Below are 15,839 nucleotides of genomic sequence, written 5' to 3' on the forward strand. Positions count from 1 at the left end.
AACCTCTTTCAGAGACAGCAGCTTGGCAGTTTATACAGACATATTAATTGTAACAGAAACATCCCGTGCATTTATATAAACACTTGTATTTTCTCAAGGAAAATATGACAAGGAAATCACCCACAGGAAAATTTACTGGTAAATTGAAAACTAAACCCTTTCTAAGCAGCTGTTTCCATCTATTACAGTTTCATAGCTGGGTTGTAAACCCACATTCTCCAGGCAAAAATCTCTGACCACAGAGAGCTCTACACAAAGCCTTAACTGCACATACCAGTCCCAGTTACTGTTGTAGCCTTGAGAAGAGATAACAGGCAACAGACATGATAAGCTGATTCTCTCTAACTTAAGTCACTTAATCAAGTATCCACCTTAGGGCTATGTCCTGCAGTAAAAAGAGCAGCAATTCAAATCTTAGGTGACCTAACTGCTTCTCAAGGGATGTTTCTTCTCTTTACTGATTACTGAGGCAGCATAGGTCAAATTAGAGCTTCAGTTAAGTATCTTAAATGTCCAGATGGTATTGATCTGAGTCCTGTGTAATTGGGGCATTAATATCTGTATAAGCGTATACGAACGTGTGGTGCAACTAATATAAAAATCAACCCAGAGAATGCACAGGGGAAAATAAAGAATGGTGTAATGGTTTCTCATGGACCTCTGTAACCAATTTCATTTGGTAAAAAAACCCTCCATGATTTCTAATAAATGTCTTTAGAATTAAAGAATGAGCAGAAACATGTAAAAAAAAAAAAACAAACAAACCCACAAAAAACCAACGGAGGCCAAAATAGGGTTACTTAAAGACTCTATTCCTTTTAGATAAGTTCAGCCAGTGAACTTCGGGATGTGTTTCAGGTGCTGCACAGCCTGAAGCTGCTGCCCTGTTTGCTGCTCTTCTGATCCTGGTTTTAGACTCCAGCTGGTGATAATTATTCTGGACACCAACAATATATAAATCCAGGTAGTAAGAAAATCAGAAAATAGTAATAGAACTATTTGCATCAATGGTCTGACCTTACTTTGCCATACACAGTCAAACTGCCTTTTGGGCAGAGTCTCTCCCAAGACATTAATTTAATCAATGAGCTCATTATCAGATCAAACCAGAGAGGGGTAAAAAAAAAAGGCTGTCCTCTAAAAGTTCTCGCAGAAGTATGAGAACGCAAGAAAAACTGAAGACACTAATTTTCTAAGCAATCCAGTGTTTTATGTTTGCCCCATGGTGCTGCCCAAAAAAGCAGTCTTTCCCAAGTCAGATAGAGATAAGAGAATTCTCCATTTGGAATCAAAAAAAAAAAAAAAGAGATATTAAAAAAATGTAATGCTTAAAAGAATAACTTAAGCAGAATTTTAAAAGGAACTTTAGGGAGCATGAGGTTCAAATCCCATTTAATTTAATTTTATGCCTTGGAAAGTGACTGCAGAATAGTTCAGGAGGCTGTTTAAGTGATATATCAATTTTGAGCCAGTCCTTTCTGTATTCCAAATATGGACAGAAATGGTGATATTTGAAAAAAATTCAGTATTTTGTGAAATATATTATGAAAATAGTCACTAAGGTATTTCTGAAGGTCTCTGCCTTCACTTTCCTTGAAAATCTTATAGAGGAAAACCAAAAGCTCTTCAAAGCAGTTCGCCAGACAAGGACTTGGCCTTTATCAGCTCAGGATCTTCTTGTCCTTTTCCCATTTCACCAGAAATCCAATTGCTTTTTGAAACAAGAGCATCACAAACCTGAACCTGAGAAAGAGATGAGAGCTTGCTCCACAAAACTTCACCTTTGATTGAAAGCCAGGCCTGACTTTTTGGCCTGGTCCCACATTTCTTAATCAAGGAAAAAATTATGGAGCTCCACTTGACAGGCTCAGGGCAAGGCGGTAGCTAGGGTGTCCCACAGAACTGGGACCTTAGGCAGCTGCAGCGTGTTGCAGTAGCTTAAGGATGCCATCCTCTGATGGTTTGTGCCTATTGCTAACCATGCATACACTGTTTAAGTGATAGGGCTACACAAACCTAGGGTTCTAAACACAATTAGGAGAAATATGTAGCTTCAGTGAGAAAATACAGATGCAATTCCTGTGAGTTAATGACAGCAGAGTGGCAAAAGACTAGCAAGGCTTAGTCTTGCACATAAAGGCTAAATTCCCTTGCTCAAAGACACACTTGCTCGAGGGCCAAATCTATACTCAGAGAGAGAGACATGGGAGCCTTGTAGCTTCACACAATTTAAAACTTAAGCTAAGTTCTGCTCCTGAAGAATTTGTAGATTTTGGTCTTCAGAAGAGTAATTTGTAACATGACAGATTGGCATGATGGGAAAAGAGGTAGCTTTGAACAATCAGAGTAGTAAAAACATTAAGAAATAAGGAGAAGCTTCCAGTACCATGTTTTTAATTGGATGAAAGATTTGTTAGTGAAAAACCAAAATGAAGTGACTGCTTTTAAGGCATTCAATAGAACATGCTGGTTTTAGTGTTTACATTTCATGCTCCTGCTTTCTACAATGCATAGAATTATCGTGCTGTTTATACAAAAACTGCCCTGCTTATCAGAACACAATGAGTAAAGTGTTTGAGTTTTAGAGCTAAAGGATTTTAAAATCATAAATGTAAAATGGAAACATGTTGCCGTATACTTATTTCATACATACTGCCAAAAGTTTGTCACCCTGTATCATGATTCTGTCATTTTTAGCCTGAGGCTGGTTGATTTTTCATGAGTTTTACTCTGCCTGAATAACTTGTGTTGTATGCTCTTTTTTAGCCTTAAACAATTTTAGCAGTGTAAATTTGTTTTCAGAAGACTCAAGGAAAATTGTAATCTCTCCTGAATAACTAAAGATGCTTTGAAGAAGAAGCTGTATGAAAATGCATGGTCAATTTTCACATATGATTGGCTGCTTTAAGGGAATGTACTTATAAAAATAATCCAAAGCAGAGCATTTTGCTATGATGTGAACATATATACAGCTTGACAGGTCTGTTTTTAAATATTCCAGTATGCAATAGTACCTTTTTTTTGGTCCTGCCATTTTTGTTGGTTTAGGTGGTAAAGTATCCTAGAAGAGCGTTCTCACCCCAAATTTTTTATCAAACACATGACTGCTTTCAGACAACTTTCCTAAATACAGTGAATTCAGAGTTAAGTGTGCATAATTTGAAACGTAATACTAGGCTCTGTCCATTACAGAATGAATTTAACTTCTTTTACTAATATACAGAGTGAGGTAGATGAATTAACTAAATCTAATTTATGACATGCACAATTTTCCGTGCACCTAGTCCTGAAGTAATACCAATTCTCCTCTTTATTGACAATGGCATTAACAGAAAAGTTAATGAGTGTGAACAAGTTACTTATATTTACTAAATTAGGCTCCAAATCAGCACAAATGTGAAAAAGAAGAAAAAAAAATGTTAAATTTGACACTAAGTTTTATGCTCAGAGTCCTGAAGTAGGAAATGACAGTGGTTTGGTTCCATCCACTGAATTCCGGGCAAAACCGAAGATAGGCCTTTAATACCCACTTCATTCACGGACTGCAACTCAATGTTCTTTGCACGACTATATAATTCATCAACTGCTTCACAAAGAAGCCTAATAATAATTCCCTGTATTTGCTTAGAAATTCAGGAATCACTTTTACTGTAAGTCAGACAAAACTTCACCTCTATCCATCAAGAGGTTCAGTTCATTTTAGTTATGATCTGGCCTTATAATACATATTTTTTCTATAAGCAGCTATTAGTGTACTAAATAGAAAGTAGGAAATATAAATTCTGGAGTCTTGAACCCATATCCTAACCACATCACTGAACCAGAAGGGCATGGAAAATTTGGACTGAAACAGATCTAAATTCTTTCTGAAAGCTGAATGACACACATCTAGGAATGGAATGGGCATAGGACAAAAAAGACAGGAGGATGTCTCATTTCCATCCTTTGCTTCTGCCATCTGCATTTGGTACTGTAACTATTCCTATAGAAACTAGAACTAGTCCCATTAAAGCAAGGGACCAAGTTTGTCCACTCCTTTTCAACAGTTTCTCTGTCATGAAAACTTTCCATAACATGGAATTTATTTGGCTTTTTTTCTAGATAGCCACCAGACACCTGGTTAGTTTGTGTTTAGTTTCCACCTTACCAGTAACACACACTAGACTTTTCCTTTCTCTGTTGCACGTCACATTTTCCTGAGAAACTACTGATGTTTATGTAAAGGGATGGGATGCTGCTGCTGCAATTAATATGTCTCTGCTGACTGCCAAGTTACTGTCTCTAAAAGACAGAGACCAATAAATATTCGAAAGAGATTTAACGTTTGTGCACATAGTACCTGCTTTGTGGAAATCTTCATTGCTGAAATAACAGTGGGTTCCTAGGGAAAAATAGAGTTAAAATATAAAATGAGCTGTAAGCATAAAAATTCTATTACAATGCTATTTTCACAACCTAGAAACCCTGAAATTAAACTATGAACTCTTTAGTAATAAAACTCTTGTTGTCTTTTGCAGTGGAATAATTTCTAGCTGTAAATGAATTAGAATGCATGTACATATCTGCATGCATCTTTGATTGCTGTACTGATTGTAGACATGTAATTTTCCATTATTATTACAGTTTCATTGTGATTATTTTGTCACTAGTTTCACATCTTGAAATTACTTTCTACACTTAATATTAAAATTCCATTGAAAGAACCTCCCAGGAAATATGAAAATAATAATGGTTATATTCATAGATGCTATATATTAAGGGTGATAACACTGAAATAAGTAACGCCTTTTAACCATACCAAGGTGAAAACCCAATTCCTGTGAAATTTTATTCATAAGAACAAGTCTTAATCCCAAGAGTAATCTTGTTGACTGCACCACACTATTCTCTTACAAAGAAGTTATTCACATTTGCAGAACACACAACTGAAATGAGCACGAGGCTTTTTACTCCCTAGAATATCCATTATTTAATCAACTGTTACACCTTTTAGGCCCAGTTTCTTGGATGGATTTTAATCTTGAGAGTAAAAGTTCATAATTTTGTTACAAAGTGTGCAAGTCCATTTTGCATGAACTTTATTCCATCTAAATATTTGATATTGATCCCATGCATTATACTTTTGGTTATGTACATTAATAAAGTCCTTATTAAGCTTTTACACTTCTGTGGCTTTCAACTTGGTTATCCTGAGAGAATTTGATATGGGTCAGTGGATGGTAAGCATGTGGACTTGCCACTGCAGGGGGTTTAACAGATCTTATATTAGAAAGCATCGATTAAGCGTAACTTTTGAATGGAAATTGAACTCATTAGTTTGCTCAGCTGTTCAGATAAATATTGCACAAATGGGGTTAAAAGAGGCATTTGTTATCAATGTAACAGACATGAAAGGCTTTCAGCTTTGTGGAATTATAAATGGAAAGCATTGTACTCATAACATTGCGGTTTAAGCATCAAAATACATTGTTCATGATGTACATGGACTCTTTAGCAACTAAAGAAAACTTACATTTGGATAAGGTACATGAAAAATCTTTTGCAAATTCCCTATTGAAAGATTCATATCTCATGCACACAAATTCTCCTTATTCCACTGAAATACATTAATGTCCTTTTTAAGGCTTAAAAACATGCCAAAGGAGATAAAAAAGCTTTCAAGTAAATCAGAGCACCAAAATCCTTTTGTGTAATGAAAAAATACACACATAAAATAAAATACTAAATTTGAACTTGGCACTAACTATTCTGCTTCTGTAAAACCTTTCCGAAATAAAACTCACTCCATTTATTTTCCTTGTTTCCCTTTTTATTCTGTCTGATCTCCTTTAGCTTGGCACTTCTACTTGATTTAGAGAAGAGACTCATACATTATCAGCAATTGCCAAATTACTCTGCATTAATGTAATGACTTTTGGATGTATAAAAAAAAAGGAAAAAAAGAAAAAGAAAGCCAGGATTCACAAATTACTTCTCCCATGTTACTCATAGTTTACTTATAGTTTCTACTGTCTGCCCTCAAAAAAAATGACCGCAGAAACAGACACACCCGTATTTCAGTTATATCTGGCACTCAAAACAAGATTGGGACCAGTAAAAGCAAGATTTCCCATAAGGAAAACTAAACATAATATTGGAAATAATAATAAAAATATTTATAAGCTCTGTTTACATATGTTGTCTCTGTTCAGAAACCAAAGATGAAGGGGTGGCAACTGAGTTTGATGAGGACATGGTGGCTGGGCCCCTCTGGCGGGTCCAGGACACAGTCCTTGTCAGCACATCTGGAGCGAAACCACACGACATGAGGCCCTCGGAGCATGCAAACATCATCTTCGTGCCGTCAGATTAACCTCGTGCTCCCAGCTAGGCATCAACCCCCCAAAAGCCTGGAGCCAGTGAAATGGTGCCATAAAACGGCACTGACAAGAAGAATAACCTGGGGAATGTAAATGATTCGTTGTTGTGTACAAAACACGAGACATTCCTGCGTTCTGTCTGGAAACTGTTTGAAAGGTTTGCTCAGCTTCGCCTCGCAGGAGTGCCTATGGGATGCCGTATTTTTTAGGTGGCTCAAAAGGAAAAATAGAAGAGATTGATTTTCACCAAAAAGTGCTGAAGTTTAGGAGGTGTTTACGGTGCCTTGTGTCAAACCATGAAATTGAGTCTCTAAGTCACCTTTGAAAATATAAACACTTTCTTTGTTCCTTAGCTGTAAAAAAATCTGGGCACATCACTGGTTTACCCAAAGTATCTTCCTAGTTACAATATGCTGATAGTCTGAATAGTGTTAAGAGCTGATACAACTATAAATTCATATATTGCATAACTCTGGGAGACAACAGACAGGCATTATTCCTAGACTTGCACAGGTAGATATTTAACTCCAGCATGCAACAGCTCTAAGATTCAGAAATAATAATTTATTTTTTAAACCACCAAAAAAGAGTCGACAATACCATTCCTTTTATTGTTAACCTCCAGCTAGCACTGAAAGTTTCAAGTTTATTTTGACTAGTGTCTGGGTCTCTAAATAACAAGCTAATTAGAGGTGTATGCCAGGCTATTCCTTGGCTAGAGTGCAAGAAGTTGAGTTTGCAGCTGTCCACAGAGAAATCTACAACCTGACACTTGAAATTTAGCCTCACTTACCCGAAAGACTGTCATTTCTTCCAGCAAGACTTCCTCTAATTCATGCCAAGTCTCCTTAGGAATTGAAACCACTTTAAGAACTGTTCCAATATCTTGAAAAGAAAAAAAAAACGGAGTTTTCAGGTGCTTAAGATGAATACTTAAGTTTTGTAGCAGCCAGCGTTTCTTGTAGTATATAATTATTTCACATATAAGGACTGTGAAGCTACATATCTCTCAGCACTCATTCAAAATAAAAGTTGCTATTTAAAATAACCTCAGAAAACACTGAATTTCAGTAGGGAATTTTACCGAAGTCTTTCAGTTATCAAAATGCAACAAAGAAGATATATACTACTATAGTTATTAAAGAATAAACTGTAATGAAATACTATTTAAGTGACAGTATAAAATTACAGATGCATAATTGAGGAAGGAAATGTATTACATTTACCCAGGTATGTTTTATAGTCCATTCTGAATATGATGTTTGTCTTTCCTAAAATGTATGTAAAGACAGTATGGACATAAAACCATCTGGACAAATGTTGTCAGACAGATGAATCTGTTGGGTCTCTCAAGTACATGAGATCTTCCCTGTGTCAAACAAAGTACCGAAGATGTATAAGCCCCTTAAGACATTTCTCTGTCTGTTAGGTACTGGTCTTCACTGAGGAGTACAAAGCATACAACTTCAATCTTTGGTTTAGAAATAGGTGTGTGCCAGAATTTTAATATTATATCCATTTACATTTTTGGAGTTTTGCAATTGGCTTTAACATGTGCAAGGCCAGCACTTGAAATTCCAGAGCTACAGCCTTTGGTTTTGTCAACATGGTTGAGACTGAAGACCACCTCTGTTATACAGCTTCTGCATCTGTGATTTATTTCTTTGTTTCCATGAACAAAATTTCCAGGAAAAAAACAGCAAAAGAATCATTTCTAGGTTGGCACGCATCACTGCAGACTCTCTGAAATGCAAACACTCTGTATGTGACTTTTCTTTTTAACCAGCCAAGTGTAGTGCCATATAAATGTATCATAGGTATACCAACTACATCCCCAAGGACTTTTCATGTTGCACATCCTACAGCAGTAATAGTTTAGGAAAATACAAAGCATTTTATGTGGATAAAATTCTGAAAGAACTATAAGGGTCAACATTCTTAAGAATTTAACCATCAGTTACACAAAATCAAGTATATATATATTTTATAATTATATATATTTGTGTGTGTTAGTTGAAACTTCTGATTAAAAAGATGACAACACACCACTTCTATATTTAAAATATGCAAAAAATTGAAACAAAGAGATTACACATGTTGAAAATGTTTTTATAGGGCAACTAACTTAAGAGCTAACGATTTAACGAAATTCTGGTATTTAACTTCTTTAAATGAATTTGTACTAAAATATCTTAGAAAACCTAGAATATCCTGTAGAACTGAGATTTTTCTTTTTTCCATCTGCTTCCCTTTAAGCAGATGTTGGTTTCTAAATACATATTTTTGGAAGTTTAGAAAGATGTAATTCCCCCCCCCCAAGAATATGTACATCGCTGTTTTCTTGTATTAGTCACAAACTCATATGTTCTTTTTTAAAAAGAAAAAAACCAGTTATTTCTTAAAGCAACAGCAAAGCAAAACACAACTTTGTTTTTATTTAGGCAGCTATATGTAAAAACTAAGCTAGTAAAATATACTAGATAAGTGGGTTTGGAAGTGGTTTTCATTATGGTTACTGGTGCTAATTGAATATATTTAATTCAACAAATATTGAGAGCGGTATAGAACAAATGCAATATAAACTTTAAAACAAGAAGAGAAAAAATCCACAGAGTAATTCAGAACGACAGATAACTTAGCACTAGTTATATTTGTAATTTAATGGATGAGTTCATTTCCTTAATTATCCTAATATTTTGCACTGTGCTTTTGAGGAAAATACATTTTACAGGTAAAAAACAGAGAACTCTGATCTAATAAATTTAACAGCGTAGTAAAGTGTCACAACTGTATTCTGTGTTGGACTAGGACTGTCCTCAGTCAAAATCTATCAAATGCCATTTCCTAGAAATAAAGGGAGATTTGTCATGAAACAGTCTGAGTGGGCACTGAGCAGACACACAAGCTTCCCAGAACGTTGTTTCCACAAAAGGTCTGACTTTTAAGTGGATCCTGCAACAATTACAATTGTTTGATCTCAAGAAAGCCTCTGAGGTCAAAGATACACTGTGTTAATCACTGTGGTGACTCTGGTCAGGCCACAGGTACCAAAGTGGGGCTTTATCTGAGTTCTAGATCAAGTTTTACAGAGTAGTATTTCAAACGATTTCACACAAATGGAATGAGGCGTCTCCTTTAGGATCAATAGGCTCTGCTTAGTAAGATAAAATTACTCTTATTAATTTGTTTTACTGACAGAGGTACTTTGACTGTGCCAAAGGATCCCAAACATTAGACATTCAGGATATGCATTAAGAGCATATCTTAAATCCTGTTTTTTTCTGATATACTTTCAAGTATGCCGATAGGATTTTATTTTCATTGTGAAACACAGTGGTACAATCACAGTGGGAAAGAAACTGCTCAGCTAAAGATTTCACCCACAGGAAAGGAAAATGTGACCACATTGGGTGGCTATTAATTATGTTGTGTTCAATTATCATCAGTTATTCAATGAAAAGGAAAAAAAAAAAGTATTTCTCCAATATATTGCAGTTCAGCAGTACATGGGAATAATGTAGACTGCTGTAACAGCAATGGGAAAACACAGAGAAATATATCTAATCTGATGGGACAGACCTGCACAGAAAAACCCAGTCATATCCCAGAGAGCATAATTTTGGCTTTAGATCATCAAGTGGGAAAATGGACTAGAGTCCTTAATCTGCTCCCTGGTTTAGTTCTTTGCTTGGGAAGATGTAATACACTCTGATTGTGTATCTGTTTCTGATTCATTTGACTTTGACCAGCTGGCTCAGTGAGAAGGCAGGCAGGGCCTGGGTTCTGCCTCTTTAATTTTTCCCCCACATGGAAGATGCCCTTTCCTCATTCTGAAAACCACAGTACGGATAGTGAGCTTAGAGGAGCATGGCACATCTTTTGTATTCCAGCTCCAAGCATGAGTGTTGTAATGCCTGTTCTTGACCCATGAAGGTATAAAGTCCTGCTGGGAAAAGGACAGTTTCTACGGACAAAAGTAGTATTTCAAGAAATAATAGCACTATACAGCAGCAAAGGTGGGATTTTGCCGCTGAAATATCTTTTGGCAAATACAAGTAACAATGTTTCAATACTTTGCTTATAGTTCTTGGGCATGGCTATTGCCTACACTGGATGGAATCCCAAGCACTTACCACACACCTGAATATTAATGGTTTAGGGAATTAGGTGGATGCCTAAATTCCCAACTCAAGGTAAAAATTATCACTGAGGTTCTTTTAGAGGGAGATCTTGCCTGACCGATTTACATAAGAACTACTATAATGATAACTAAAGAACTAGTATACATAATGGTAACTATCTAAAAGTTGTAGCTCAGCTTTAAGTAAATCTTCCTGTGCTGTCTGAAAACAGACAGGAACTTCTGTATTACTATTCACCTCACTCTAAGAGAGGCCTTGAAGAAAGTACAACGAATCTCTCTCTGGAAGAACTTACTGCTTTTCCTTGCAGAAACCAATGCATCTTTTTCAGTCTGAATACCAAGCTTTGGTGAGATAAATGGCACCTCTTTTGCTCAAGATATAGATTTAAATCAGCTCCTTATGTTTGTTCAGCATCATACTCTCGATGCTGAAGGGCTTGTTCCCTCACAGCACAGCCAAGGGGAGTATTGCCATTAATATATTTTTTTTTTCCCTTAGCTGACAGGTCATAGAAGACTTGTTGAAAGGCACCAAATACTGCCAACTTTAGATGGCACTGAAGTCTCTGAGTGATGGAAAATATATGTGTTGTATAAAATCATATGGAAATACTTCTCAGTGTTTTGTGCAAGAGCATACTATAGCACTGGTATCTAATAACTCAGTTCACAGCTTTAAAGTCCTGTAACCCTTTCTGCAGAGCTGCATTTTCTGCAGTAAATGGTCTGAATTGTTATGCTTGCACTGTGTTTGGTACACAAAACTTCATCAGCTCTCAGTTTACTCATAATATATTTCAGGCATCGACATGAAAGGGACCTTGATATTTATTGCTTTGGAAATCTGACCCCAGGTCTAGAGTACCAGAATTGTATTTAAAGCATGTAAAAAATTGGACTGTTATAAGAGAGACAGTCAGATAGATATTCTTTGGTCTAAAGCTGAAAAGAAACAGTAGGGTTTTGGTTTGATTTGTTTTGGCTTCATGATGCCAACGTCTAATTACTAGCAATTAAGTTCAGTAGAAGTTTAAAATACTTTTATTCAACATAGCTGAAACATCAGACCACCAATGGAAAATATTCAGAGGTGAAACAGATCCACCAACTACTACTCAGCACAGTTCTGAAGGTATTGGACTTAGGAAAATGAATATCACCTAATTTCTGGACACATTTATTTCTCATTATTACCTTTCTGGAGAAAATGTCTTTTCTGGGTGCATATTTCCACTTTTATGAGATGACCAAGCTGTATGATTCTGAAAATGCTTTGGAAAGGATATCATGTCTCTATTTGAATATCAGCTCTTCTGAAAACACTTTGCATGTGCCAGATATATTCATCTTAAGTAAAATGATGCATCCTTTTGGCTAAAGAGCTGAGCATCTTAAGGTAATACTTGAAATACTTGAAAGGCACACAAGACATTTCCCATACCTGGATACTTGCCTTACTTGCGTTAATACTTCTTATGTTGCACTTCAAACCCTCATTTTAATACTAAATTATAATTAATAAGGCAAGATATTTCTAATAAAAATCCCTAATAACAGTAGTTGAAAAGAGGGTGGTTTCATCCTAATCCAGTTGGCAAAACTCCTAAAGAGTTTAGCTATGCAGGCCACGGCCTGAACCTGTAACAGTCAACATATGTAACAAAGAGCTCCCCACACGCACGGTTTTGAGTCCTGCCCCAAATTTTCACAGGTATACACTGTTCTGTCAGTGTTCTGTCTTTCAGAGTATGAAATTTTATCTGCTTTATGTTTCCACCATGCCTGGAGGCACGTTGTAGATTCAGGACTTCCTACCTGTGCCGATGAACATCACATCATATTGGCCATCTTCTGCATCTACTCGATCTACCACAATTTGTGTGAACTGATAATCCACGTCTGTTTTAATCATGATTGGACGGTTGTTAATGGAGAAAACTGGGTTGTACATAGCTGGATGACTTCTGGCAAATGTTATAACTTCATCAGGAAGGTCCTTGGTGGAATCAAAACCTCCGAATGTTTTACTGGGACACTGGAAATAAAAAGAAGGAAATGTTTTACATTTTATTATTTATCACTAGAAACATATTAGAAATACATTTCGTTACAATCATCCCAACTACTGCAAACTATAATCAAATATGACAGGGAATTTAGGTGTTTTTTGACTGACAGCAAAACTTAATTCTATTACTGACAGTATCTATTTTTTATTTATTTTGGATTTAAACCAATATGAATAACAGAATGCAAATGATCCTCATACACCATTTGTCTTACTGCTATGCAGAACAAAAGGATTTTCAGTCCATTGTGATTAGTATTAGTCTTTAATTGGCAGAAGGAAGAAATCCTGAAATATCCAAAATCATTCAGTATGAGGCAAGCAATTTCAGTATTTGGTTATGTATACAGCACAAATTTAATTAATTATGCCATCATCTTTGTTTCAAAGTGTTATCTTCAGAAGTTGATTGGAAGCACGAATTACTCTCTGAGGAACCAAATCCTTAAATCCTGGGAAAATTTCCTGTTCTACTGACTTTTCAAACTCCTGCTTGTCTCAACAAGCCTGTGTCATGCACGTAGTCCAGATACACGGATCCTGTTACGCTAAATCAAATCTAATGAGTCACGTCCTAAATGTATCTGTTTTTCTCCCCACTGCTTCTAAAGAAAGCCTTCTATGAGTGTTGGTGATGATCCTGCCCATGTGAACAGTTAAGTGAGACGAGTCTCATTAAAGAACTGAAATAGCTCCTCACTGTTGTGTCCTGCGCAGTGACTGAAAAGTTGCTGTCCCCTTGGGATTAATCTGGTCCCCATGAAGCCAGATAGTAAAGAATCACCTTGCCCCCACATATAGTCCTGGGTGGGCCAGACAGTTTTGCCTCTAATCTGTGAAAAGCAGAGGACTCTACTTTTCACATTTAGCTCATGTTCTCCCAATGTAAGCAAAACAAAGAGGCTGAAAAGGGAAGGGGAGGTAAGACCATGCTGTTGGTAGCCACAAAAGTATTCCTCCACTTTCACCTACCACATATCCCCATCAGGTGACTCAAGAACTGATCATCACCATTTGCCCTCATCTCTTCTGCAGAACTGGTAATTATTTTACAAACAATTAGAGGTTACATTAACATAAGTATTAGTAGTATATTAGTATTGCTGAATGGGTGAAGAAAATGAGCCACAATGACACCAAGCCAAAGATACTCATCAAAAAACTTGGTGACCCCAATGCTGATCTGTTCAGATAACTATTTAAAACATATAAAACTCTGAAACCTAGCTGATAATAATTATTTTTCCGGTATTTGAACCTCAAATATAAACAACTGGTGTTAAAATGCCCTACCTAATTTGCCCTTTATATCCAGGTATAAAGTATCCACCAATTAAATTAAAAACCTAGAGGACAACATCTTATTAACCAAGAATCCAGACCTTGCAGTATGCTCAGCAGAAGAAATCAATTGTCTTTGCTATCACCTTGATCCAAACTATTAATAATTCATCAGAAATGAAATTTAAAAATCAATGTTGGCAAAAGGAGTAGTTGCTATACTCAGCAAAGGGACTCTTCCAGCATGGACATATAATGTGTAAATTGTCCCTTGTTGGCATATTTGTTAGTAAGCAAATTCCTTCATTCGGTTTCATTACACGGTATGGAAGGGAGGAATGGAAGGAGGGAGAATATTTGATTAATGCATGTGGAGCACACAAAGCAGAAAGCAAGTTAGTTACCTATTTTATTGTGATTTTTTAACCTTTTTAGCTTTATTATATGCACCTGCTCTTTTGTACAAAAAAAATCAGATAGACTTTTCATATTTATTGACCAAACCACTGTGTGTCTCAAAAATTGTGTTTCAAATTCTACGCTTCAATTTTAAATTTGCTTTACATGTCGATTAATATTCTAACTACAGTTCAATACTAATTATTAAGATTAATTACATAATAATTAGATAATAATTAATTAGATAATATATGTAAAGTGCTCTAAGTATAAAATTCACTAAGAAGAACTAAGTATTGTTAATTGCATCTGGGCAAACACTGAAAAAATGCTAAATGAATATTCCTTTTAATTATAAGCAAATGAATTTCAGCTGTGTTTCAATAGCTTAAATATTTACTTTCTGACTCATTTTCCAACAAAGGATTTTACTTGCAGCAATGTGGAACAGACTCCCCAGAAAAGTGGTCACAGCACGAAGCCTGCCAGAGTTCAGGAAGCATTTGGACAACGCTCTCAGGCACATGGTGTGATTCTTGGGGCTGTTGTGTGCAATAATCCTTGTGTTTCCCTTCCAACTCAGGATATTCTATGATTCTATGGATCAAGATATATTTTGTGTGGAAAAATCATAAAACTAGAACTAGTGTCATAATTCTGTGTGTTTAACACTCTCAATTCTGAGTCCAAGGTTATTCCTTGTATCCCTCACTTTTCTAAATTACTGTAATCTTGTGTCTTTACATGTTAAGTTTGAAGTGGACTAGGCTGCGGCTCATATTCATCCCATCCTACTTTAGAAAACTGAGATGAAACCCAGCTGCCACTGCTATAAATCCCTCCCTTTTCAATGAGTAAAATGGGTACCATCAGCAGGTGAGATGTAGCCCATCCATAGTCCAAACTGCTTGCAGAGGAATCTCAACTCAGAAGCAGAATAGGACAGGATAGGATAGAATAGGATAGGATAGAACAGAACAGAACAACTGTCCTGAGAAGGCAAGCTCTGTCATGTTTTATGTGAAGAACACAAAGCCAGGAGACACAACAAAGACATTATCCTTGCTGTTAATTACAGGACCATTTTTGATATTAGTGGGTCTAGATCAAGCTAATTGCCAAGGTGATTAATCAGAACTTGTGTTTATATACCAAATCAATCCCACTGACAGCAAAGAAGTAGGTTTTCATCTGCCAAAATACAGGCCCGAATACAAATATTCTGAACGGTTTGGAGAAATGAGTTTGATCTTGGATTCAAGCAGAGTCAAAGAACTCCTGCCTTTTACATTCAATACCAGTTGTTGGTCCCCAGTAGGCAATATAGGGGATTTGATCAGTCAGGAGGAAGGAACTAGGCTATCCCCTAACTGGCCTATTAGTGAATCCGACAGAACAGAAGAAATCAGTATTTACATTCTGGTAGGAAGAAAATGTGCTTTGGTCATAACTCTTGGTGCCATGAAGCAGAAAAACTTTAGCTCTGTAGCCGAATTCACAGAAAGTCAGTTAAGAATTCAGGATGAGGTACCTCAGTTAAGATGAGATATATACAAAAATCCTCCCTCCTCTGCCAAATACTGTTAAA

The 15,839-nt window shown here is 36.2% G+C and overlaps 1 protein-coding gene across 2 annotated transcripts in view; it reads right to left on the minus strand.

The window, feature by feature from the left end:
- The window catches only part of SEMA3A (semaphorin 3A), a 324,291-nt gene that overhangs the window by 14,147 nt on the left and 294,305 nt on the right, over positions 1-15,839 (minus strand). For both annotated transcript variants that reach the window (XM_039389081.1, XM_039389108.1), the window contains 3 exons: positions 12,319-12,538; positions 7,153-7,244; positions 4,340-4,381 (listed from right to left, as the gene is read on the minus strand). In XM_039389081.1, coding sequence (XP_039245015.1) covers positions 4,340-4,381; positions 7,153-7,244; positions 12,319-12,538 — 354 coding nt within the window. The remainder of the gene's footprint in view (positions 1-4,339; positions 4,382-7,152; positions 7,245-12,318; positions 12,539-15,839) is intronic.

Source organism: Pipra filicauda, unplaced genomic scaffold (genome assembly GCF_003945595.2).
Source record: "Pipra filicauda isolate LSUMZ 115617 unplaced genomic scaffold, ASM394559v2 scaffold101_size5749837_pilon, whole genome shotgun sequence".
Taxonomy (NCBI): domain Eukaryota; kingdom Metazoa; phylum Chordata; class Aves; order Passeriformes; family Pipridae; genus Pipra; species Pipra filicauda.